At 41.3% G+C, this 23,978-nt stretch overlaps 3 protein-coding genes across 4 annotated transcripts; all 3 read left to right on the top strand.

Annotated features, from left to right (window-relative positions):
• Window positions 1-55: 55 nt before the first annotated feature.
• On the top strand, window positions 56-1,853 carry s100a10a (S100 calcium binding protein A10a). Its single transcript, XM_010741632.3, has 3 exons — window positions 56-207; window positions 1,322-1,478; window positions 1,601-1,853. The coding sequence occupies exons 2-3, from the start codon at window positions 1,341-1,343 to the stop codon at window positions 1,760-1,762; spliced, it is 300 nt and encodes a 99-aa protein (XP_010739934.1). The 5' UTR covers window positions 56-207; window positions 1,322-1,340; the 3' UTR covers window positions 1,763-1,853.
• Window positions 1,854-5,939: 4,086 nt separating this feature from the next.
• On the top strand, window positions 5,940-8,425 carry LOC104929090 (ictacalcin). The gene is made up of 4 exons (XM_010743526.3): window positions 5,940-5,996; window positions 6,286-6,349; window positions 7,726-7,874; window positions 8,103-8,425. The coding sequence occupies exons 3-4, from the start codon at window positions 7,737-7,739 to the stop codon at window positions 8,244-8,246; spliced, it is 282 nt and encodes a 93-aa protein (XP_010741828.1). The 5' UTR covers window positions 5,940-5,996; window positions 6,286-6,349; window positions 7,726-7,736; the 3' UTR covers window positions 8,247-8,425.
• A 1,906-nt stretch (window positions 8,426-10,331) lies between these two features.
• snx27a (sorting nexin 27a) lies at window positions 10,332-21,816 on the top strand. Of its 2 annotated transcripts, none has more exons than XM_027286420.1 (13): window positions 10,332-10,792; window positions 13,476-13,701; window positions 13,856-14,048; window positions 14,295-14,359; window positions 14,932-15,036; window positions 15,249-15,327; window positions 15,634-15,797; window positions 17,001-17,090; window positions 18,572-18,721; window positions 19,773-19,901; window positions 20,166-20,225; window positions 20,415-20,463; window positions 21,015-21,662. In XM_027286420.1, exons 1-13 carry the CDS (start codon window positions 10,482-10,484, stop codon window positions 21,020-21,022), a joined length of 1,629 nt encoding a protein of 542 aa, XP_027142221.1. In that variant the 5' UTR covers window positions 10,332-10,481; the 3' UTR covers window positions 21,023-21,662. The 2 variants fall into 2 exon arrangements, with proteins under 2 accessions (XP_027142221.1, XP_010741826.2); XM_010743524.3 differs by lacking the exon at window positions 21,015-21,662 and adding an exon at window positions 21,729-21,816 and having other exon boundaries at window positions 10,335-10,792.
• Window positions 21,817-23,978: the final 2,162 nt, after the last annotated feature.

The following is a 23,978-nucleotide window of genomic DNA, read 5'->3' as shown; positions in this document are numbered from 1 at the left end:
ATTAAAGAAGAATGTTAAGTTGATCAGTTTATCACTAAGTGTTACCGCCCACTGTCCGTTCAGTCGGCAGGGTCCACTGTCCATGTCGCAGTTGACTCATAGCACATAGCCTGCAGGGCGGCGCCTCACTATAAAATCTCCCCGCACTTATTCCCGATCTCTGAACATTCCTACTTCTCCTCTGCCGACCCGTCCCACCTCTGCACGGTAAGAACTAACGGTACTGCTGTGTCTAACTTTGTCAGGGTGTTTTATTAAGCAGCTAGATGTGGTTAGATGTAATTGGATTATAGTGGATCACTTACTCTTTATCTGATAATCAAAGTTTTATTAATGGAAAAACATATTTTATGTAAAGTATTTCTGCTGTTAAGTATTTTTATGTGTATATGTTTAGAATATTCAAGCAGTGTATTCATATGATTCCTCTTGGTTTTTACTTTTTCTAAACTTTTACATTATTTTACTAAGGAGGACTAACTTTTTAAGATGTACATTCAGCTAACACAATAAGCACACAAAGACTAACTATGACTGTTGAGGTAAATCCATAGACTAGAGGGTGTGGTTGGACTGTGCATGTACACACAAGTCCTGTGCTACAGTTGTGTCACCTCTTCTTTTTTTTCACATTTTTCTTCCTCTTTCAGCTCAAGTTTTCCATTCCCTCAGAATCTAACATACGTTATCCCTCCTACTTCTTCCCCTTTTTTTAACTCTTGCAACACTCACAGTGGTCAGACCTATTTGAGTTTTGTGATTTTCTATGTGGTCTTTTTCTTCCAACTTTTCTCTTTTTTTCATACAATTTTATTAATCTGTTAAACAGTTGTATAGACAAATAATGAGACACAACCCGATGACCAACTTTCGTAAAAGACCTACTCCAACACCCTTCCAAGTGATGAGTAATACTCAGAGTCTGATGACTAATACTTCAGTGGGTCAGTTCTTCTTTGGGCTACACCACATGCCCTTTTGCAGGACGGAGTCTGACCTTTATTTCAACCAGATATGGTATATTATCTCCTCAAGATTCTCAGATGAAGCTAAGTCTCATAGAGCTGGCAGATTGTTTATTAATCAATCCAGCTTTTGTTTCATGCAAGGAAAGGCTACTGTTTAGATGAGCTACCTGGGTTTTGAACGCCCCCTCGCCACTTCGGGTCATCAGTAGGACACAAGAGTCTTTTGATTAGTTTAAACCAAGTATCACAGTCCAAACTACAGTTCTTTGGGGCCTTGTTTTAAAAGTGTCCAAGCTAATGCTCCAGTGATCCATATTCAACAATTTCTTCTTTATCTGACCTTTATTTTTCAGTGTAAACACACCAGCAATCATGCCTTCAGAACTGGAAGGAGCCATGGAGTCACTCATCAAGGTGTTCCACCGCTATGCCTCTAAGGATGGCCGGGGCACACTCAACCGACGAGAGCTCAGAGAGTTGATGGAGAACGAGCTGTCTAACTTCCTTAAGGTGAGACAGGACTGACACGTAAAGTGTAAAATCACCATCCACAATTGTTATATCAGTTATCATGCAATACATTATAAACGTTTTCTTGTTGATGCCGCCCTCACACCTCTCCTTTAATCCAGTCCCAGAAGGACCCTGCTGCTGTAGACAAAATCATGAAAGACCTGGACACCAACGGTGATGGCCAGGTGGACTTTGAAGAGTTTGTTTCTCTGGTTGTTGGACTTTCCATTGCCTGTGAGCAGTGCTATCAGATGCACATGAAGAAGATGGCAAAGAAGTAAAAGATGAAAGCAGAGGAGAATAGAAGAAACCAAAAAGCAGTTCAATATTTGTAAAGATTTTGTTTTTTAAATACACTGACTGAATTTCAAACCCGGTGTGTCTAGTGGTTATTACATGTGTGTGTGTTTCTGCCTCATTTCAATATATTCAATACACACCCTTCACCTCTGCCTTTGAGTTTTTATAGATACATTTTTGTACTTGGACACAAAGCCCCACGTCAACTATTTCCCAGCTATTTGTTTGGTATGATGATGCAATACCCCAACTGTATTTTATGCTTAATGGGTGTGAAAGGACAGATGAACCTCTCCCCTTGTGTTCAATAAAGCCCTGCTTATCACTGGACTGTGAAATCTGCAGAATGCTTCAGGCGTGGACACACCTTTATGTCAAGCTGATGTGGCAACTCTCTGAACTGTGGCACATTCACGAACAGTTAAATTGGATGGTAGTGCTCATGATAACTGATTAAAGTTTGTAGCATTCTGGTCAATTTGGCTTTACTGGCTTTATCGGCACTGTGAAGAAATGACTTTTCACTGAATTCTTTTCATTGCGTTTCATGTCTGGTGAAGGAGAGCTTGGGCAGGATAACCCCCTCCTTCCGACTCTCCCTGATGACAGAAGATATTTCTTATGCTCTAAAATAATGTCTTCCAGGCAGCACTTCTTCTCTGACTATGAGCTAGAACTGATCAAATGTTAAAGTCATACATGGTTAAGATATGATTTCGCTAATTTAGGTCTTGTTAGGGTCTGCCGTTTCCTAACAAGACCTACCCGTTTCCCGCAGGTAGTAGGCAGAACTTTAACTACCTGAAGAAAGTCTGCCTGAAAGTCTGCCTGAAAGGCTAAACTCAGGGCAAAAAAGTCTCTAAATCTCTTAAGCCCTGCACACACCTCCTTGGCTAGGGCTACAATTTGTGGCCTACCAGTCTTCATGGTAACAAGGCAAACACTCAAGTTGCTAGGTTACAACACTTTGTACAGTGTGGGTAAAGTTTTTCTGTTTACACAAGCACCACGCCCATGTGACCCACAGCTGAGCTTAAAGCCAGGAATTCCTACTGTACTGACTGCTTTTCACAATATCACTTCTGTGTAGTTAATGTATTTTCTGTTAAAGGGCTGCAATCACTGCATTCAGACATGCTGTATGTTCATCATGTGGCTTAAAACAATATGATCATTATGTGTGCAGATGAATAACTCTAGACTAGACAGAGGTCACAGCTTGTTCCCTTGGTAAAGAGATGTACTAATACGGAGATCATGAACTTTGGATTTGGAACAATCCTCCACACTCACAGTTTTAAGATTTCTTATTTGATACACAGTGGAGGTGTGTATTGGTGTGAATTCCAAGATGAGCAAACATACACTAATGCATACCACACCTTCCTTGAACACACACAGGCAGAACAGCCCCTTCTCTCTCTGGACAATTTCATTTGTTAAACAATAACACCAATGTTCTGAGCCGGCCAACCCTCAGGTTTGATGCTTTTGGAATTGGATATGAAATCAGGCTATTATGATCTTGTTATTGCAGATGATACAGTTCATAAAAATGTTCACTGTCACTTTAGCCCACGCTTTGCTTTATAATTTATATTCACAACTGAAAGACAATGTCTGCAGTTTTCTACCCCACCCTCCATGCAACAGTTAAAACATCCAAAACACTTCAATGATTAAAGGGTGGATATGAAATTTACACAATATATAATTAAACAATCTTGGACTGCTCATCAGTTTTAGGAGTTCACCATTCATACACATTCACACACACCGATGATGCAGCCTTCAGTAAGATACTGAAGGCCTGGCATCAAACCACCATTCATCTGATTAGTGGACAACCCCTGAGCCAGTCTTTAGTTTTCATTCATTTTCATTCTGTGCTAGAAACAGTTCAACGTGGTATGACTAAAACTCTCATTCTAAGGTCACAAAATATTCTATTCAATTTCTACCATACCGTGTAAATAGAGCCCCCTAAATCTGACGTACTGGACCTTTAAGGTGTCAAACATAACCTGCAATGTCCCCAGTTCCTGTGTGGTTAGGAACCTCACACCTTCTTGCTTGTCATTCCACCTCTTATTTTATGTTGTGTCTTTCTAATAAAGGCACAAAGTGCAGCCCAACACTTTCATTCTTTTCTTTTTTTTTTTTATTATGGATTCTGATCAAAATCTTCTGAAGGAGGTGTGGGTGTGTACTGGGTAGACTCATTAAACAACTGACTATATAGCTCTGGGTGGATGTTAAATTGCTGTTGGTAGTAAAATGGGGCATTTGTGCTTCACCTGTGTCTCAGACATGGCTGCATGTGAACAGTCTGTGCCGTCTTTCTCAGTGTACTTCTGCTTAACCACTAGATGGCACAAGAGTGCAATTGCAAACATAATGTTGAACATATTGTAGCATTTGATAAATTATTCTAAGCGCTCCAACTGCACTAAGTTCAGTTTCACAGCTGGATATAATATAGAATATGGTTTCCATAGATACTCCCTGGCTAATTTAGTAGGTGTGAGTGAGTAAGATGGACGAGAAAGAAAAAGACACCACACAGTGAAAAGGGACTCACATTGTGTTTGCATAAAAAAAAAAAAATCAGTTGGAGAATACATGAATATTGTTCAATTTATGTGCCTTGACTTCTAATTTATGATCTATAGTTTGAATGAAGTTGTTAATTAGAGACCAAAAACAATTATACCCATGCAGAGGAGAGACAGGGGGAAAAAAAACCTTTGATATCTAACTCAAAGTCACAGAATAGACCACACACAAATAGAAACAAACATACATACGTACAGAGCTGCCACAGTGCTGATTTTCATGTCCCTAATTTCTAGTGGCGGCAGTAGGAGTTATGAGCTTCAGGGATATATAACTCTGAGTCACAGCCTCCACCACAAAATTGCAAGGGAGACACGACCCACTCAGGACCATAACTCTCAGTGAGTCACTGTGGCCAACGTTTTCATTTTAGCATCATGTGCATCTCAAACAAGTAAATAAAAATAGAAAAAAGACAATTATATACAACAACACACAGAAATTAGTTACAATATACAATTAAAGTGTCCTCTGAAACACGGACTTGGATAGAAAATAGACACAAAAGTTTATTGCTTTAGTTACTTATTTTTCCAGACAGGAAGGTTTTTAAGAAGGGCATTGGAGCAACATTTGATCCTCAATCAAAAAATTATCAAGGTATACACAGTATGAGAGGAAAGTGGAATTCTAATCTAAAATGCATGTGCAAAATTTGTAATGATTCAAGTTAGTTTTAATTAAACTTTCTTAAAAGGGTTCCAGCATTTGTCTTTTTGACTTCAGGGGTTTAAGGGATTTTCTTTGCAAGAGTCCAGGCTATCCTGTCTTACACAAACTGTGGATTTTCTTTAAAAAGAATAACAAAAGTGAGCTCTAAATGGAGCGGCTATATGTGACATCACTACAAAATCTGAAACTTCTTTATTCACCATCAAAGAGTAAAAAAAAGGGGCTGTAATATGACTAGTTTGACTCAAATTATACTGCAGCTGTAACAAGTATCAAATAACGCTAACGTCCCATTTTTGCTTTGAAAAAGAAAGCAGCACACTGCTCCACTTTTTCTCCATGTCTCATGCTGTCTACCGTCTTATTAGCAATAGCTGAGATTCGAATGCAATCTTAAGATCATAACATTAGAAATATTTTTGTGATGAATGAAGGGCTTCCCTCCTGAATGCCAAAATGCCCTATAATGTAGTCACACACCACCAACTATTTCACTTATTTTCTGGTTTTCCCTCTAATGTACTCCAGCCTCTCCGCCACGACTCACTATGATTTGCAGTGTTTCCTGATGGACAGTAAAGTAAACTGCTGCCACTGTAGCTGCTGTTAGTTAATGTTAACTTTGTTTGTTAGCTGGACTGTAAGCTCAGAGTGTTAGTGTTTGTACCACAGCATTTTTAAAGAGGAGGTTTCCAGGCTGAGGTGCAGGAGACTGCAGACAGAGAGCGGTCCCGGTGTTGTGCCAGAACCGAAGCTGGCCAAGCTGGCAATGTAAACCGGGCTCAGCACCCCCTATGGACATAATGACAGAGGCTACTGAGGATGTTGACGGAGTGAGCTAAGAAGAGAAAAAGAGAGAGTGACCAAGCAAGAAACCATCAGACCTAAGTAAATCTGGGACGAGCTGGGCTTCTTGCTGTTGGACTAGTAAGGAATATTAGCTGGCTGCTATGTCTTGTGTTGCTGCATTTCCTTGATGTTTAGTTGCGTTAGAAAGTTGCCAATTTGCTAAGAAAAATCACTTAAATTACTAAATCACAAAAATGCCAATTTCTAAGCAATGTTGTTTTAAAGAATAACTTAGGAAATGAAAAAGGTGACAAGATAGGGGGGAGAAGTAGGAGTGGTTGGTGATGAAAAGAGAATTATAGGGGGAGGGATAAAGGCTGTGGTGGTGTATAAAGCATCATTTGCATCCATTTCTCCATCACTGCAGCTCATCTAAGACTGACTGGCTGACCTTCACTCTCTAATCTCTTTAAATCTACAAATCAGCTTTGGTGAGTAGAAAATCTAAAGAATGATCTTTTATTTGTTTGATTGATATTATTTCATGACTTCAAAAAATGCACCAATACTTTTTCCAACGGGAAATTATTTTGAATGCAACAACCTTAATGTCATTTCAGTTTTATTTATGAAAAATGCAAATGCAAAGTTACCAGCTCTGGGGAAATGTATATTTCTGAGCAAACCGTGGCTTCTCTTCATTGCTTGTGAAACTAAACGTTACAACAGGCATTGCTCATGTTGCTCGGATGATGTTATTCAGCAGACTTTAGCCTGAAATGAGTCTAACTATAGGGGCAGCTGTGGCTCAGGTGGTAGAGCAGGTCGTTAGTTTGACTCCCAGCTCCCCAAAGCGTCTTTTAACAAGTTAGTGAACCCTAAATTGATCCCGATGTCAGTGCGTGTATATGGGTGGTTTAGTATCATTGTGGGCATCAGTAGTTTATCAACCTTTCATTCTTACTTATATTTAAAACCTTACTTATAATTACAACCACATGAAACATCAGAACGGTCATTATAAATATGTTTTATGCTCTCTTCCTCCACAATTCAAATCTGTTTACAAAACCTTTTCCTCTGCTTATTACACCCCAGAGAGGGAACAGCACCATGTGAGTCAGAATGCAACTAGAACTGACTCTCTTGGGTTTATGGAGTCAATGGAAAAAACACTATTCCGACATACAGCGTTAAGAAAACAGACTTCAGATTTCACCTCTGGGATTTAAATCAAGTCTTGGCCTGCTTCTTTACCAAGTTCAGTTGAGTTACCTGGAGAGATTAAGCTGTTGCCATAACAATGGCTTGTGTCACTCGGCAGAGATGATGCGTTAGAGACCGGGGACAGGGGGAAATAAGACTGGGCCCCGGTGGAAACTCAGGGTTTATTTTTATCTCCAGCTCCATGGAAAAAAAAAAGAAAAACAAGAGACAAAAGCAATGATGTCAGCCGCTGCTTAATGTATCTTTTATGTATACTTTGCTGTATGCATATATATATTATTTTATCTCAATAATTACAGCATATGAATAAATTAACTGTAGCAGGAGGGAAAAATGGCCAACAATGGCACAACATAGCGATGCTGCCTTATAATCAGAATGTCAGATTTTAAAGATCAATGTTGAGTCTTAAACTCTCTTAGTTAAACAGGGCCTGCACTCCTTTCTGACGTGAATTTAGATGCATCTTCCCTGCAGTTAATTCGCTCAAGTTATGAGCAGAAATGCTGCCCGTAATTAACATTCCAAATGACCTGAACCCATTCCATCCTATTATATAAACTCTCTTATGACAGCGAGCACATGAACATAAGTCAACATGTGTCAGTTTCTAACTCTTTTTTTTCCTGTTCTCTTAAAGTGTCCATCATCATGTCTGACATCGTTACAGCTATCTCTCTCCTCATCAAGTGCTTCAATAAGTATGCTTGCAAGGAAGGGAACCCGTGCACCCTGAACAAGGGAGAGCTGAAACTGCTACTTCAGAATGAACTTGGAGAGCTGCTGCAGGTAAGCGACCTCTGACCACTCTCTATCTTAATCCTGCACAACCAGCAGGATGCACACTGGCTTGATGCACGTGTGTTGTGGTGCAATGTATGGAGTAGGAAGAATTTATGAATCATCACAGCCTGTGGTGCTTTCTTATCGTTCACATGCCCAAAAAGCACCTAAAGAGTAGAATACTGTGTGTCTTTGGGTTGTGTACATGTTTGCTAAGACTTTTCTCACCTGCAGAAAGCCAATAACAAGGATGAGCTGGACAACATCTTCCAAGACCTGGACACAAACAAGGACAACAGTGTGGACTTCACTGAGTTTGGCAGGCTGGTCTTGTGCCTCACTGTGATGTGCCACGAGTACTTCATCAACAAAAAATAGGAATCCGAGCGCCACCTTGGGGTCAGCATAGAGAGCTGCCTCCCTGTGAAAGAAATGTTTCCCATTAAATCTGTTCTGACAAAGGAATAAATATTTACTACTATTTACTAAATGACCCTAAAGTCGCGAAAAATGATATTGTAATGCACAATTATTGAAATAAACTTCTTTTTCGTTGAGCACTTTGTGTGTTACTACAAAGTCACTGGATGGTTGCACAGACATGTCAGTGCCAAAGTCTAAATAAGTTTATGATACATGCGGTTCTTGCTCAGAACACCTGACATGGTCATGTTTTGTTGACAATAAGCTTTCGTGCCTTAAATTCACTTCAGGAAGGAACAATAGAAGTGCAGGTTATCACAGGAAGGATGTGACTGATGCTGCTAGTATCATGTATAAAGGTGAAAAGAACAGAAAACATTTGCCAGACACGTTATTTAAATGTTAATTCATAAGCAATGAAATGCATCATTTAAACTAGTTTATGGTGGTTAATAATTGCTAATGTTAGCAATCATTAGAAGTTGTTGTTTAGTTAAGTGCCATTACAGAGTCACATCACTGACCTCTACTTGTGCAGCTGTTATGGTACATTTTAGCATTTAGAATTATTAAGTAATTGTAGCTTGCAGTGAGTGGTGTTCAGCAAAACCTACAAAGTTTAAGGCTGCCTGACTGTTTTGGTTGTGTTGTTTGACTCTGCTACATTTATAGACTGCCTTTGTGGTTACTCAGTCAAATGAAGCTTCACATGCAAAACATACAATAACTATTACAAATAAATCAAGGTCAGCACAATGGTTAAGCCTCTGATATCTTTGCCTCACTGTCACAGAGTGCTTGCTCGTGGTGGGAACCTGACCTCGCTGGCTGGTGGTTTCTACATGGGGGTCTGCATGATTTCCTGTACGTGCCTCAGTTTTTTTTTTGCACAGCCTGAAGACATGCAAGTTAGATTATTGGAAAATTTTAGGTGTGACTGAGAATGCAAGTTGTCTAGATCTGTGAACCCTGTGAGAGGCTGGTGACCTGACTTTGTGTTGTGACCCTACCTTTCACCGTGTGCATCAGAACAGGCAGCCTTGATGAGGAGATATAGAAAGTGAATGGCCCCAATAGGTATCATTACTATACTCAAACTCCATAAATATATATGAATTACCACATTTCTTTATATTGTAAGAAAATGAATTCTTTTATTTTGAGGTATCATTTCTTATATTTTAGGTAAAATTATAAATAAAACCTAATTTATTTATTTATTTTTTGGTAGCATTTGTACTTTAAAAAGAGTTTCCATCACTGATTTAAATGAGTTTCTTTTGCTGTACACGTTTGTCCTTGCTTCTTTTTCTTTGTTCTAGTCTGTGGCGTGTATCACTGAGACAATATTAAAATATTCTTCTCAGGTCATACACACCGCCTCGAGGGCTGATAACCTGCAAGTTTTCATTCCAAACAAACACTGCAGCAGGTGACTTACTCATGACTTTTCCCTCTTTAGAAATGAGTAATCAACACCCATATTGCATGGTTGTCTTTTTAGACAAAGTACAGGAGATAACCTGAAACGAAACACAATAATATCAGTGTTTGGCATCAGTTTTGCCTGATGCCAAACACTGTCACAATATGGTAAACTTGTTGCAAGTGCATGAAGCGTGAAGACACCACCTATACAAATATTTGATATGATGAAGTGCTGCTACTGTACTACCTGCCTGGCTACTCAGTTTGTGAAAAGACTCTAAGGGCTTACATAACTGTCTGCACTACAGACCTTTATTTTATAATATATATTTTATTTTTTTATAAATGGCTTTTTAGAATTAAGCTAAAAGTGAATAGTAATTTTAAAAGGAAGAAAATGTCTTTGAATGCATGTGATTTAAAAAAAAAATCTTTATTCTGTTCTGTTAAAGTGGGTGTAAAATATGTTTATATAAAATGATATTTTCTTTAATCTCTCTTATAATTTTGGAGTACAATAGAAAATAGCTAAAAGAAGTGATAAGTAATGTTGCATTGAAAAGTTACTTATCGCTCCAGACCTTCTGTGACGCCTCGGGGAGGTCACGTTGTGTGGCCGTGTCTCGTGACGCTACAGAGGGGCGGGTTATCAACAACAGAGTCGGTCTGTGGAGCTAACGTTACGGAGGGACAGAGCTCGAGTGTTGTTTTGAATTTACTAGAAGACGCCGACTGGAAGGGGGGCTAGGGCCTGTGGATAAGATGGCGGATGTAGGAGACGATGAAACTCGGTCGACTCTCCCTTCGGCATCCCGTAATGGTCCGGTTGTCGGTTCATCCGCGAGCACCGCGGGCCAGAACGCGACCATGGTAACGTCGGGTCCGCGGACGGTGAGGATCGTCAAGTCGGAGTCCGGCTACGGATTCAATGTTCGCGGTCAAGTCAGCGAAGGAGGGCAGCTTCGGAGCATCAACGGGGAACTGTACGCTCCTCTCCAGCATGTCAGCGCTGTTTTGCCTGGAGGTGCGGCGGACCGAGCCGGGATAGCGAAGGGTGACCGGATCCTGGAGGTGTAAGTCGGCTCCTACCCTTTCAGTTAAGCCAGGTAGTTAGCCAGTGAGGCTAGCTGCTCAGATTAGCCCGTGTTGATGTGTTTTCAAACATGTGTTAGCCTCCTTCAAGGTGTCGTTATAACGCTACGTCACCTGTCTGTTATGACAACAAAAGTGGTCGTTTATCTCCCTGACTACTTATTCGTCCAATTCGGGGCCACAGTAAACATTTAGCAACGTAGCTGAATGAAGCTAAGGCTGGTGAGTTAGCTGTGAGTGGAGCTAACAGCTTACATAAGTTGGACTACAGGCTCTGCATGTTGATTAGCTTTAGCGAGCTAGCGAGCCAGGTAGCTAATGTCTTTGCGCAGCGACTGTTTGAGCTCGGCTGAGAGGACGACGTCTACCTGACAGCCTTGTTGACATTTCATTGTCGTATGCATAATGGTAAGGTGGTGTATTTGGACCCTGTAACGTAGACAGTGGATGGCAGTGTTGTCACTCAAATTCAACATCATATGCTGTGTGTGTGCTCTTCTGGTCTTGAACGGAGCTTGACAGACTATCCATCACCACAGACATGTTGTTTACATGAGACAGTGCTGTCTGTGTTTTTGCCCTTCATTCCCATCAGTGTACAGGAGTGATCTTCATAAACATGGATTGAAGCTGAAGATGTTGTGTGTGTTTGTTTGGAGAAGTCAGGGCCAAATGAACTGTCTGTCTTTGCCAAGAAGAGATTTTAATGACAGTTTTACCGTATTTATAATTATTTAAAAGAGAAAGCACATACAGGTAGATCACGTTAAACAAACTATCAGTCATTCCTCTCTCGTGGTTGTAAACTTTGGTAATAAATGGAAATGCTGGAAGCCGTATGAGGAACTGAATATTTACAACAAGTAACTATGTGCTAGTTACGTAAAGCTGTAAAATGTCCATGCGTGTCAACTTAGACTAAGGGAGAAGAGAAACAGAAAACAAGGAACCGTGATCTACTTCTACTTGCTGAGGCATCAGAAAGGTTTTTACACAACCTTTTGTTTTCTCCGTTTTATCTACATTTCTCTCAGGTCATATGACAGGACCAGTGCTAATCATGTGACTTATTAACCAGCTTGCCCTTTTTGCAAAAATGCAAAAGAATCACCTGGTTAAGTATGTTATATGTCAGCATTTTACTTTTACTGCTTTATGAACAAGGAACGGAAACAAAGCTGCTTTATTGGTGAGAACCGGTTTTATTTCTTTACTGGCTCTGCTGACTTCTGCATTACACCAGATTCTTCACAGTCACCTTTAAGGTCACCGTTTCGTTTTGTTTTTTAAGATATTTTTTTGGCCTTTTCAAGCTTTATTTTTGATAGAGACAGCCTGAAGAGTGACAGGAATGTGGGGAGAGAGAGATGGGGAATGAACATGTGGGAAAGAGCCACAGGTCGGATTCAAACCCTGGGCTGCCGCAGCAAGGACTGAGCCTTCATACATGGGGCGGCTGCTCTACCAACTGAGCTAAACGACACCCCTAAGGTGACTGTAAATTGTTACAGGAATCTGTCCTTGTTTATGTTCTTTAATACATGAAATAATTCATCCAAACATGTTCATCGAATTAACTGATAATAGCTTAGAACCAAATAGCTGAGGCAGCCATTCTTCAGTGTTCATATTAAGTGCTTAATTTCTGTCTTCACATTTTTCCAACCCCCTTGGTTGCTTTGTTTCTGTTTTGTCTAGAGGAGGATGGAGGGATCAGAGCAGTGTTGAGACCAAAATATCTCCCCTTATCTCCACCTTCACTTCCTACCCTCAATTTTGCCAGACAGTTCACCATCTCAGGAGGAACGCCGTCATGTCAGCCTCTGTTCCTACAATAGACCAGCTCTGCCCATCTCCTGTTGTTGACTTTACTTTCCACTTCCCTCTCTTTATCGGCCTGACTTATTCCCACTTTGATTCATGGTACAATACAGATACACATATCTAAACACTAATTGAGACGTGGCATACAGTGGACAGACGTATGCTCGCGTCACGCTCTCACCTCGCCTGTGTCCGTCCCGCTGTTTTTCATAGGAAGATTAGCAGAGACACCTGATGCTGCCGCCATCTGGCCTCGGCAAAGCCAGGATGGGAGGTGTCTCACGGCACCAAAGGAAAGGGCGACATTAGAGATGACCTGGTTACTCAGCACTCCCAACACTGTGTTTCAACTAAGGCACACACCACACAACGTCATAGGAAAATTAACAAGATGCAAATTTGGTATACTGGTGTAAATATTTCAGAATTATCTAAATATTTAGATATGTATCTATCAGTAACTACACCAATACTCCCCTATCAGTAACTACACCAATACTCCCCTTATGAAGTGGACTGGTTGTCCATCCACATTAAATATACTCACTATCAGAATTACTATGAAACAATTTGTTGATGCTATCGGCTACATTCACTTGCAGCGGACCGTTGATCAAATTGGTATTCAGAGAGACCCCGAGCTGGTTCGGCACGCTAAAGGTTCAGTCAAGCTGTGGACAGTGCTGAATACTTGATCTGTTCCCTTTTGTGTGTAGAGAGCAGCATTATCTGCCATGTGGAAATATAAACTGATCGTAGGGAAAACAGGATTTTCAAAACTCTGCTAAATTGTCTCTCCTTCCCTTCTTCTCCCACCTTTCTCTTACCTCCCCCTTCTAGTAATGGGGTGAGCGTGGAAGGTGCCACCCATAAGCAGGTGGTGGACCTGATCCGTGCTGGGGAGAAGGAGCTGGTCCTGGCTGTGCTGTCTGTTCCAGCACAGGAGGCTGATGGATTGGAAGGAGGAGAGGATGTCCAACCAAACTACGACTACAGCGACAAGCAGGCAGTTCCCATTTCCATTCCCACGTACAAACATGTAGAGCAGCACTCGGAGAGGTTTGTGGTGAGTGCTGATTTGATTTATCATAATTTTTCTTTCCTGAAACAGCCGCAAAACTTCAAGCAGGTAGGACATTTTTATGTATTGTCAAACATTTGTTCTTTCTTCTCTAATGCACTGTGATGTGTCTGTCCTGTCTTTGTCTCGATGACCACAGGTATACAACGTGTACATGTCAGGTAGACAGCTTTGCTCAAAGCGCTACCGGGAGTTTGCCATCCTCCACCAGAACCTAAAGAGGGAGTTTTCCAACTTCAACTTCCCAAAGCTTCCCGGTAAATGGCCCTTCTCCCTGTCTGAACAGCAGCTGGATGCTCGCCGCAGAGGCCTGGAGGAGTATCTCGAGCGAGGTAGGCTGATTTGGAAAGGTCACTCGCTTGTAAACCCGCTCGTGTGTTGATTTTCAGCATGGGCGTTGGGCTAGAAAAGAGGTCAAGCCCTGGCCGTGATCAACTTTGCGCCGTACACAGGAAATACTGTAAATCTGAACACAGGATACAGACAAAGTGACATTTAGCTGTCCTTTTCTTTATTTGATTTATGTTGACCTCCTTCTCTTCCTCTCCATCTTTCTCTGCCTCTATATTTGTCTCTAGTTTGCTCTGTACGGGTGATCGGGGAGAGTGACATCATGCAGGAGTTTCTCTCTGAATCAGATGAGGTAAGCATCCCATTATTGTTGTTCTGATATGGATTGTACCAGATTTAGATGGAGCTATTTCTGTGTGATTTATTTTTTTCATTCTGAGCTTTCAAAAGTTGAAGCTTTGAGAGGGGGAAAGTTTTCCTGCAAGTCTGTCAAAAAAATCTCCAATATAGAACTTGTGCCTGGTGGCAACACAGCACTTTATTTATTATACTGTCTGCTGTGCGTTCCAAAAATCAGACAGTATTAGGACTGTATTTATCAGATATTCTGTGAGCATATTTTAGGAAATTTCAGTGTAAAAAAAGTAGGCTAAATAAATAAGCACCAGCAGTTATGGCAGTTGAGTTTAATTACTTAAAAGTAGCTGGTGGCCCATCATGACTGCCGCTATGGTGTTTAAACGGTAGAATCAAATGACGACAGCACCAAAGACTAAGCACTGATTAATCTAGCACTTGATGAGGATTTGTAACAGAACTTCTGTTTTGTCTTGTTTGTTTTTTCAAATACACAAACACTTGCCAGTAATTCACAACAAACACACTCATACAAGCTTGTTAATGTACACATGATTTGCTGTGCAGAACTACAACGGAGTGACAGACGTAGAACTGCGGATAGCCCTGCCAGACAAGACCACCATCTCCGTCAGAGTCCGCAAGAATAGCACCACAGACCAAGTGTACCAGGTAAAAACACACGATACCTGGGCTGATGCTGTCATACAACTATATCATAGATTTTATCCTCTCATTGTTTGAATCTGTACTGGGCTGAGCTAAACGGATGACAAAGCTGATGAAAAACTAATTCAGAGACACTTTATAACCTCTCATGGTGCAGTAGAAACGATAAAACAATGTTTTTTCTTACATAACTGACTGTACTGCTCTTCCTGTAGGCATTAGTGATGAAGGTTGGAATGGACAGTATTATGGCGAGCTACTTTGCCCTTTTTGAAGTCATCAACCACTCCTTTGGTAAGAACTGCATGTGTATCTAATGTTTGTGAGTGTTTCAAAGTGAATGTCTCTCATGTGTTTAATTTAAAAGTTCTCTCTTGGGGGTGATTTCACATCACATGGCCACTAGTTTTCTAAATAAAGACCTCTGTCATCCCACTGGTGAGTTTGATCCATTTAGCCTCAGGGTATTTGAGCAGTTTTGGACAACAAGGGCAGGTAATTTGGTACAAGCTAGATTTTTATGTAATGACTAAACAGACCCCCCTCCTTGCTTTTCATGCCCCTTCTTATCCCTCTCCTTCTTTCTATTATTTGTTGCAGTGCGGAAGCTGGCACCTAATGAGTTTCCCCACAAGCTTTATGTGCAGAATTACACATCGGCAGTGCCGGGGACTTGCTTGGCACTCCGCAAATGGTTGTTCAGCTTCCAGGAGGAGGAGTTGCTAAGAGACAACCCGCTGGCACTGCATTACTGCTTTCACCAGGTAATAACAATAATTGAATCCCGCTTGCCATGGACTTAAGGGAGCTCAGCACAAAATTTGATCTTCTGGGTATAAGAGTTTATGGACTTTGAGTTAAAACTGTTCAAACATGTTGGAGGTGTCAGCATTTTTGGTCATGGATCATTTCTGCCGTAATCAGGGAGAATCACTCTTTTACTCTTTTGTAATGATTATATAGACTCTCAGACTCATTAGATCAAAGTTATAACACTTTTAAAGTAGTCTTGTCTTCTATAAGGCTACTTTCCCCAACAGCAACCAGCAACAGGTTTGGCCTTAGCTCAATTCTTCTTCTGTGTGTGTGTGTGTGTGTGTGTGTGTGTGTGTGTGTGTGGGCATCTACAACAGAGATCTTAAGTCTCATTCTAAGCAAAATATCAGGCTATTACCATTTCTACAAGCGAGCACAGCTTTTCTACCGTTTTTGAAATATAAAGTGTGAGCTAGAAAACAAGAATTCTCCAATGCAAATGCACTAAAAATAGCAACAGCAGAGCAGAGAGCTGCTATGGGCTTATCTGCTGACCAACAAAGGTCACCACCTGAAGCATGTGAGGTTGAGCAGCGACTAATTAAAGCTTGCAGCTCTAAAAAATAAATTAAACCTCAAATAACTCATTGTTTGGGTCATCTGAGGGCAGTGGAGGCAAGTTGTGATGCACATTTAACACCGTTCAAGATGATATGGTGAACTTGTGAGCAAACAGTTGCATTTACACATCTAGCATTTATGCTAGATTAAGTTATTTGAGAGCAGTATTCTTTTAGCTCTGTTTTTCGTCTCCACCAGCTCCCGACAAAAAGTCTCTTTAGCTGCTAAATGCTCCACTTTGTTGCCTGTCTGGTGCTGAGCAGGTGGTGTACAGTGGGGTTTAGAGCCTTTTCATTGAAAACCGTTCAAAATCAGAGACATGAGAGTGAACCAAAACAGTTCCATCTAAACAACTAAACAAGAAGAAGAAAGTCTATAAATGTCTGTAAAGTCGAGCTGAGCCGAGCTGCAGATTCAGATGACAATTCTCTGTAGGTCCATCACTACAAGGAACCCCTTTCTCATTTTATACTCTGTTATTATCAAAGTATTATAGAAGAAATGTTTTTCAGTAAATAATCGTTTTTGCGCAGTGACCTCAAATGATAAACTGAGTTGTATCTCTTCACCCCACCGCCCTGTCTGTCCAGGCATTGGAAGATGTGAAGAAGGGATTCATAAAAACGGAGGACAAATCCTACCAGCTGCAGAAGCTGGCAGAGCAGCGCAAGATGGCCACGGTCAGTCCCACAGACCACTCTTTGTTCGGGGAGGGGATCGGGATGACTACACTTTTTGCCTGCTGACCAGAGCCATCACCAAAACATTACCAGATAACAAAATGGGCAAGAAAAGCCAAAAACCCCTTTCACACTTTAGAATACAGCCCTCTGTGGTGTAAACAGAGATAAAGCCACTGAGTTGATTTGACCGTTTGTAGAACATTATCTGAGAATGTGTTGAGTGAGAGGGTCTCTGTGTGTAAACAACTATGTAGCCACCCAGCACAACGTTTTCATGGTCTTAAAGGGTAACCTCAGATAAACTAATCCAAGAGCAACGCTTTCCAAATGTAAAGCAGCAAACTGGAAGCTGGGGAAAAGAAGAGGAAATTGAAATATTTGGTTCTAGTACACCAGTCTGAATTTTACTGAAAAAGACAAGAATGTGTGAATGTAGTGGAACAAAAGGAGAGATTATTACTCATAGCTGTGCTAAATTCCAACTCAAACTAAAATTTCTGCTTTATTTTTTCTGCTATAAACTGTGTCAACAGCTTAACCAAAAATGGGGGTGTACTATGAAGCGAGATTTACGTGTTAGCAAGTTATATTAAAGTTCAGGATCTCTACAATGTGCAGCTGTCAGGTTAGGAAAAACAGGTGGTGTCGGGAGTGCATTGAGTTGCTTTTGGCTGTATTAATTTTTTATAATGTTATTCTTCATTGCTCGCCATTGTAACAAAGTAGATTGCACACAATTGACCTACTTTGTAAAGCGTCAAACTTCCCTTTTTATCGGGACACGCACAGAGCGAGAGAAGAAAACCTGAGATAACAAAGAAAGTTGATAACTGCCGTCATGATCTGTGACTGGTTATGACTAACTTGCTTCGTAGTTCACCCCTCTGCTCCCAAACTACTTGTTCACTAAGATTTAACTGAATTAAGAAAATAAGTTACATTACATTACATTACATTGCATTTAGCAGACGCTTTTATCCAAAGCGACTTACAGAGGAGGACATAAGCTGACAAAGGTGTAAAGGAGCACAGAGTAGTTGTTAGTTTTGTTAGGCAGGGAAGCATTCTCGAAACAGAAAGGTTTTTACAAGTTTTTTAAAGGTAGAAAGGGATGTTGCTGTTCTAGTAGCCGTTGGTAGGTCATTCCACTATTTGGGGACAACCACAGAGAAGAGTTTAGAGTGACTTAGTGACCTCGCTTTGCGAGAGGCGAGGGTACAACTAGACGGTTTGTATAAGCGGAGCGTAACGCCCTGGTCGGGACGTGAGCCTTTAGTAAGACGCTGAGATAGGCAGGGGCAGATCCTGAGATGGTTTTGTAGGCTAGCGTCAGAGCTTTGTGTTTAGTTCTGGCAGCTGGCAGCTACAGGCAGTCAGTGCAGGTCGCTACATATGAAACATAATCTTGTTTAGAGTGTCTTAACCTGCTTGCTAACAGTATAAGTGACGGATGTGTGTGTGCTCTGTAATACCTGTAGTACCTCAGTCTGCTGCGGACATGTGAGGGCTACAATGAGGTGGCGTTCCCCCATTGCTCCTGTGACTCCAGGAGGAAGGGACACGTCATCACAGCCATCAGCATCCATCACTTCAAGCTGCATGCTTGTACTGAGGATGGCACGCTGGAGGTGAGTCTGTCTGTGCTAGTTTGATTAAAACGTGTAAATACAGAACAAATGGCAAAACCTGTTTTTAACTATTTAGTAAAAACATGGATAGTTATTTATTCTTAAATAAAATGTATTGTTTCTTGGATATATAGTTTTTAAACTTGATTTAATTAAAATCAAATTATTTCGTTATTTTCCTAAATAGATTTTGCAGATAATAACTTTAGAATCAAACTAGTGCAGTGATGTTGATGTTTTCACTGTAGTGAATCACCGAGACCCACAGGTGGTCATTTCAGTGAGTCCCAGGAAAATTGAGTGTTTTCCCAATAAAATTGAAACTGTAGTGTTAAATTCATGTTTGCTACTATGTGCTTATAATTGTGTTTGTACAGAATATTTGGACCTGAACAAACAAACAGTTACATGAGCCATATTTCCCATTGATCCAGTCAGAGCAATTTTTTTTACAAACCCATTTTGACTTAGGACAGGTTCAGTTTGATTTGAGTGAAAGGGGAAGTGACAAAGTCCCATTTTGCCTCATTAAACATTGTTTTAGCACCACACCAAATCCCTCTCTCCAAGTTAACACTTTAAAGTTTCTTTGCTTACAGGCCTATGTGGACTTCCCTCAGAATATTTATCCGTTACTGTGTGAACTCCACATAAACCACCCTTCACACCGGCTTATTTACAAAGTCAAGCTGGTTCAAATGTTATTTCTTTCTTCCTGATGAGTGGTAAAGAACACCAGGAGCAAGTGCCAGCAGTCGAGTTTTCATAAAAAAAAATTAGGACTGATGTGTTAACTGCATGTCAGTTGCTGACACGCAATGTAGCTTTTTTTATTACACACAACATACTCAGGCTAGCTGACGACACTTCAGAAAACTTTTATTCGAACATTCTGGCTCAGCTAAAAACACAAAATCTGTGTTTAATGTGTCCTTTCAGAATCAAAGACGCAGGATGCGTACGCAGCAACATCACTACAATGTTCAGCTAAACATTCATATGCCTATGTATGCGCAAGGCTTACCTACTGTAAACCCTGTATCTTCATCAGAACCAGGTGATAGCTTTCGAGTGGGGGGAGATGCAGCGCTGGGACACTGATGAGGAGGGAATGGCTTTCTGTTTCGAATATGCCAGAGGAGAGAAGAAACCTCGCTGGGTCAAGATTTTCACTCCATACGTGAGTGTGCACACTGCCGCACTGCTGTTTGACATTTTGAGGGTTTTCTTTGGTTAGAATTTGCAGTTTTAGAGTAAAAGTTGTTGTAAATTTGAATTAATACTTCATAATACTGACACGATTGGATAGTGGATACACTTTCTCTCACATGTAATGAACGCAGTAATAAGAAGAAACAAAGACGACTGATAAAAACGTAGCTTGCAGGCAGAATGTGCTGTATTAGAAGGCTGGATAACAATTCTTTTGTCTTTTTCCTCCCAGTTTAACTACATGCACGAGTGCTTTGAGCGGGTCTTTTGTGAGCTGAAGTGGAGGAAACAGGTAAGGACCACTCCTTTCCTCTTTCTTTCTGGGAAGCACATGACTACATGCCAAGTTTGAAACTCTATACTTAGCTTATTATTAGAGTTTTCTTTACAAATACAAAAAGCCACTAACGTGTTTTCTTCAGGCTTTTGTTTCAGATTACTAATTTTGTATTGTACCGTATTGATTGCTTTTCACTGGCAGGTCGAGGAAGAGGCATCTGACAAAGACAACAAAAACTGCAGCAACAATGGTAAGCAGCACACATTTTCCTGTCCTAAATACAAAGAGATAACATTGTTTGTAACACACACACAAAGCACAACACAACAAAGCGCTGAAGGGCAAGAGGCTAGATTCTATCTAGGGCATATCATGAAGAAATATGCAGTCAGATGTGGTGCTGAGTGGTGCTTTGAATGACAGCAGCCATAGAGCACTATGATTAATGCAAAATTTCTCTTATCTGGCAAGAAAGAAAAGAAAAGGGCAGGACTTCATGTGTGCAGCCTTCTTTTATTTCTGTCTATTAAAGGCAAGATATTCCTTAAGTTCAGTGACATTACAATACACCCAACCCTGAACAAGCTGCATTCAGATATGCCTGCATTGTTTAATTATCCCTGTGCATCTACTATGCTGTTATAACAGAAACAAATCAAAGGGGGCCACAAAGCAGCGAAAAGGCTGCATTTTGTTGACAATTCACAGACCTTCACGATGCACTTAAGTAGTGAAAGATAAATTCCTCGGTGCTAACCGGTTACTGTGAGAAGCCACACACTGATGTGTTTGTGTGTATAGACACGTGACTCACTCACTCTATCAGAGTCATCTCCAAGAGGCTGACACGTTTGGGGGAAGTGAAACTATGTGAGCCACGTGAGTCAGCACAAGACCAGAAATACCAGAAGTACGTGGATGAGCAAGTGCAAGGCGTCAGGATGAGTAAGGAACCTTATAGGAACAGAGGCAGATGACAAACAGCAGAGGGAAAGATGGGGAGGATGTAAGCCCTAACCCCCAGATGTAATTCCACTGGGCACGGCTGCAACGCGTCCCGGCTGCTGATCGCGGCCTTTCTAGATGAAAGTTTGTGATCCCAGCGTTTCAGAAAATAAAACACCTTGTACACACTCCTGTTTGGAACCAACAAAGGGGAACCAATTAAACTACATACCCTACTTGCAGATGATAAAAGCACAAAAATGGTCTAATCTGAGCAAATTCATCAAATCTGCTGGGCAAACTGTTCCACTTCTGAATCACACCTGGTCGGGTGTGATGAACAGACCAAAACAGTGTTGTAGCCGCAACATTAGAGCTGTGACTGGTGGGATTTAGGGGTACAGCGAGGGCTTCAGTATGCCAAAGAGTCTCTCATGGAATCATAATCACTAACTGAAGCACAGTAGACGCTGGAAAACACTGACTGATCTGTGTTGCATGACAAGAAAAAAAAAAAAAAGAAGGCCAATCATTCAGACTTGTCCCCTCAACCCTTTCTCTGTGTTCCAGAGTATCTGCCTCCTCTGGAGACACAGCAGAAGGGATGGCGCCACCTAGGGGGGGAGATTGCGACTTCCTAAAACCATTTGTCATCACCTAAACTAGAACTGGTCCACTCGCATCATCACAGCCACCCCAGAGAGCGCCCATCGACACACACAGAACTGAGTGACAGACTGAGGCGATCCATGCCCCGAAAAACAAACTGGAAGTGACCTATTTGGGAAAATCGGAATAGTCACACTAAATCAACCCCAGGGATACACACAGCAAGAAGAGCAACGAAGGAGAGTAAACAAAAGCCAACTTTCATGTCATTTACTAGATCTCCATAGCGTTTCTGTTGTTTTCCTCCATGCATCCGCCCTGTGATGTGGGGCAGGACACGAGCAAAGTCTCGCCACCGGTTGAGATGTAACACATAAAATACAGTGTGTGACTGGTCAGGGTCACCACAGCGCCGCAGCACCGTTTTGCGCAAAGGGAGCACAGTGATGAATCGCTGCCCGACGAGGGGGCCGACGTGTACGAGAGAGAGAGAGAGAGAGAGGATCGTGACGGTCGGTTCGTTAACAAGACCAGTTCCATCCGAAAGCCTTCGCCGTGGCCCTCAACTGCTGAACTGAGATGATGATGGCGGTGAAAATAAGAAGGGAGGGATACAGAAACGTGGGGTTTTTCACTTCTTTTACAGTTAGTGATGAAGAAAGAAAGAAAGCAGAGTCATGCTTTACACCGATGAAGGACATTAACACAAAGATGTTTTCTATCTGTGGGCTCAGAGGTGTTAGAAAACAAAGCAACACAAATGTAACTAACTGCAAATGGATGTGTGGGCGGGGATGTGTTCATAATAATGTGTATGTTTAACAATCTTAGTTCTGATGAAATATAGATTAATATAATAAGAGTTATAATAATTGGTTTCTTGATCTAACACAGATGAAACACTAACTGAATTGCGTTCCAGCTGCTCTTAAATAATCTCCATTTTTCACCTTGTCTTCTGGTCCAGCCCACACTACTTCAGAGCGACGTCTGTTGGCAGTCTGCCGTTAGTGTGTGTGTGTGTGCGCGTGCGTATGTGTGTGTTTATCCCCCTCGCAAGTGTTTTATTGTGGTGATTTTGCAGAGCTTATACGTTGAGAGGAAGAGGCTTTCTTATTCTCAGCTCTGCACAGAGATGATCTCTTGAACAAAAGGTCGACGGGCCAAACCGTTGATTCGTGTTTTTTTTTTTCTGCATGGGGAATCTGTCTGACAGATTTTTTGTGTGTGTGTGTGTGTGTGTGTGTGTGTGTGTGTGTGTGTGTGTGTGTGTGTGTGTGTGTGTGTGTGTGTGTGTGTGTGTGTGTGTGCTGCATGGGGAATCTGTCTGACAGATTTTTTGTGTGTGTGTGTGTGTGTGTGTGTGTGTGTGTGTGTGTGTGTGCTGCAGTTTACTGAACAGGCAGCAGAGAGCAGCAGAGTGTAAGACAGATGTCGACGTAGGTTTCTGAGCAGAAATAGAAATCCTCTCAGAGCTTCTTAAAGAGTGATCCCTCAGGCGCTGTAACTCACCCAAAAGTATCACTCCACTGCAGTTTGTCCATTAACCATGTCAGGAGGACAGGTGTGTGTGTGCGCGTGTGTGCGTTAGACAGAGAGTAGGTGGTGCGTAAATTTGCGTGACCGCAGCCATCATTATACATAGCAATGCGGGCAGCTGTCTGCCTCTTGCTGCACCTGAATGAATCCAGTATTAGCTGCGCGTGTCTGCACACGACATGATTATCTGACAGTTTTACAATTTTCCACAGATTTCTTTTTGTTTTTGAGCGGCATTTCAGTTTTTGTTACATGACGACAACATGTCTTTCTTTCTCCTTTCTCCGTAGATGTCTCACTGTTTGTGTAGAAAGCAGGTTTACTGACAAAGTTGAGACAATATGTATAATGTATTGGTTTAGCCTGAATGCGCTGAATGAGTTTTGTTTATCCCACTAAGGGCTAGTGGTTTTATCTCAGCCAATTCATTACGGACTCATTCTTGTGCTTCACTCGCCTTCCGGCAGCGACCAAAAACCTGACACTGAGAGTGATGTTGGTTTATTTTTTTTATTCACACTGACTTTTAGAGCACAAAGTTCAAGTTTCAGTTTGTTAAAAGATTTTTTCTTGTTTACAGTCGAGCTTAGCTTTCGGCTCAATAAAATGATTAATTCATGTCTAGGTTTAGTCATAATTTGCTTTCAGTCAGTTACCTTGTGTGTGTGTGTG

This window comes from Larimichthys crocea, chromosome XIII (assembly GCF_000972845.2).
Source record: "Larimichthys crocea isolate SSNF chromosome XIII, L_crocea_2.0, whole genome shotgun sequence".
NCBI classification, from domain to species: domain Eukaryota; kingdom Metazoa; phylum Chordata; class Actinopteri; family Sciaenidae; genus Larimichthys; species Larimichthys crocea.
This window is presented reverse-complemented; position numbering and strand designations above follow the sequence as displayed.

What these genes read in the sequence shown, in the direction of transcription:
- s100a10a (XM_010741632.3), top strand. Translation starts at nt 1,341, where the DNA reads ATGCCTTCAGAACTGGAAGGAGCCATGGAGTCACTCATCAAGGTGTTC. An exon ending in AGCTGTCTAACTTCCTTAAG is followed by an intron (nt 1,479 to 1,600) that starts GTGAGACAGGAC and finishes CCTTTAATCCAG; the next exon opens with TCCCAGAAGGACCCTGCTGC.
- LOC104929090 (XM_010743526.3), top strand. Translation starts at nt 7,737, where the DNA reads ATGTCTGACATCGTTACAGCTATCTCTCTCCTCATCAAGTGCTTCAAT. An exon ending in AACTTGGAGAGCTGCTGCAG is followed by an intron (nt 7,875 to 8,102) that starts GTAAGCGACCTC and finishes TCTCACCTGCAG; the next exon opens with AAAGCCAATAACAAGGATGA.
- snx27a (XM_010743524.3), top strand. Translation starts at nt 10,482, where the DNA reads ATGGCGGATGTAGGAGACGATGAAACTCGGTCGACTCTCCCTTCGGCA. An exon ending in TGCATTACTGCTTTCACCAG is followed by an intron (nt 15,798 to 17,000) that starts GTAATAACAATA and finishes CTGTCTGTCCAG; the next exon opens with GCATTGGAAGATGTGAAGAA. An exon ending in AGCTGAAGTGGAGGAAACAG is followed by an intron (nt 20,226 to 20,414) that starts GTAAGGACCACT and finishes TTTCACTGGCAG; the next exon opens with GTCGAGGAAGAGGCATCTGA.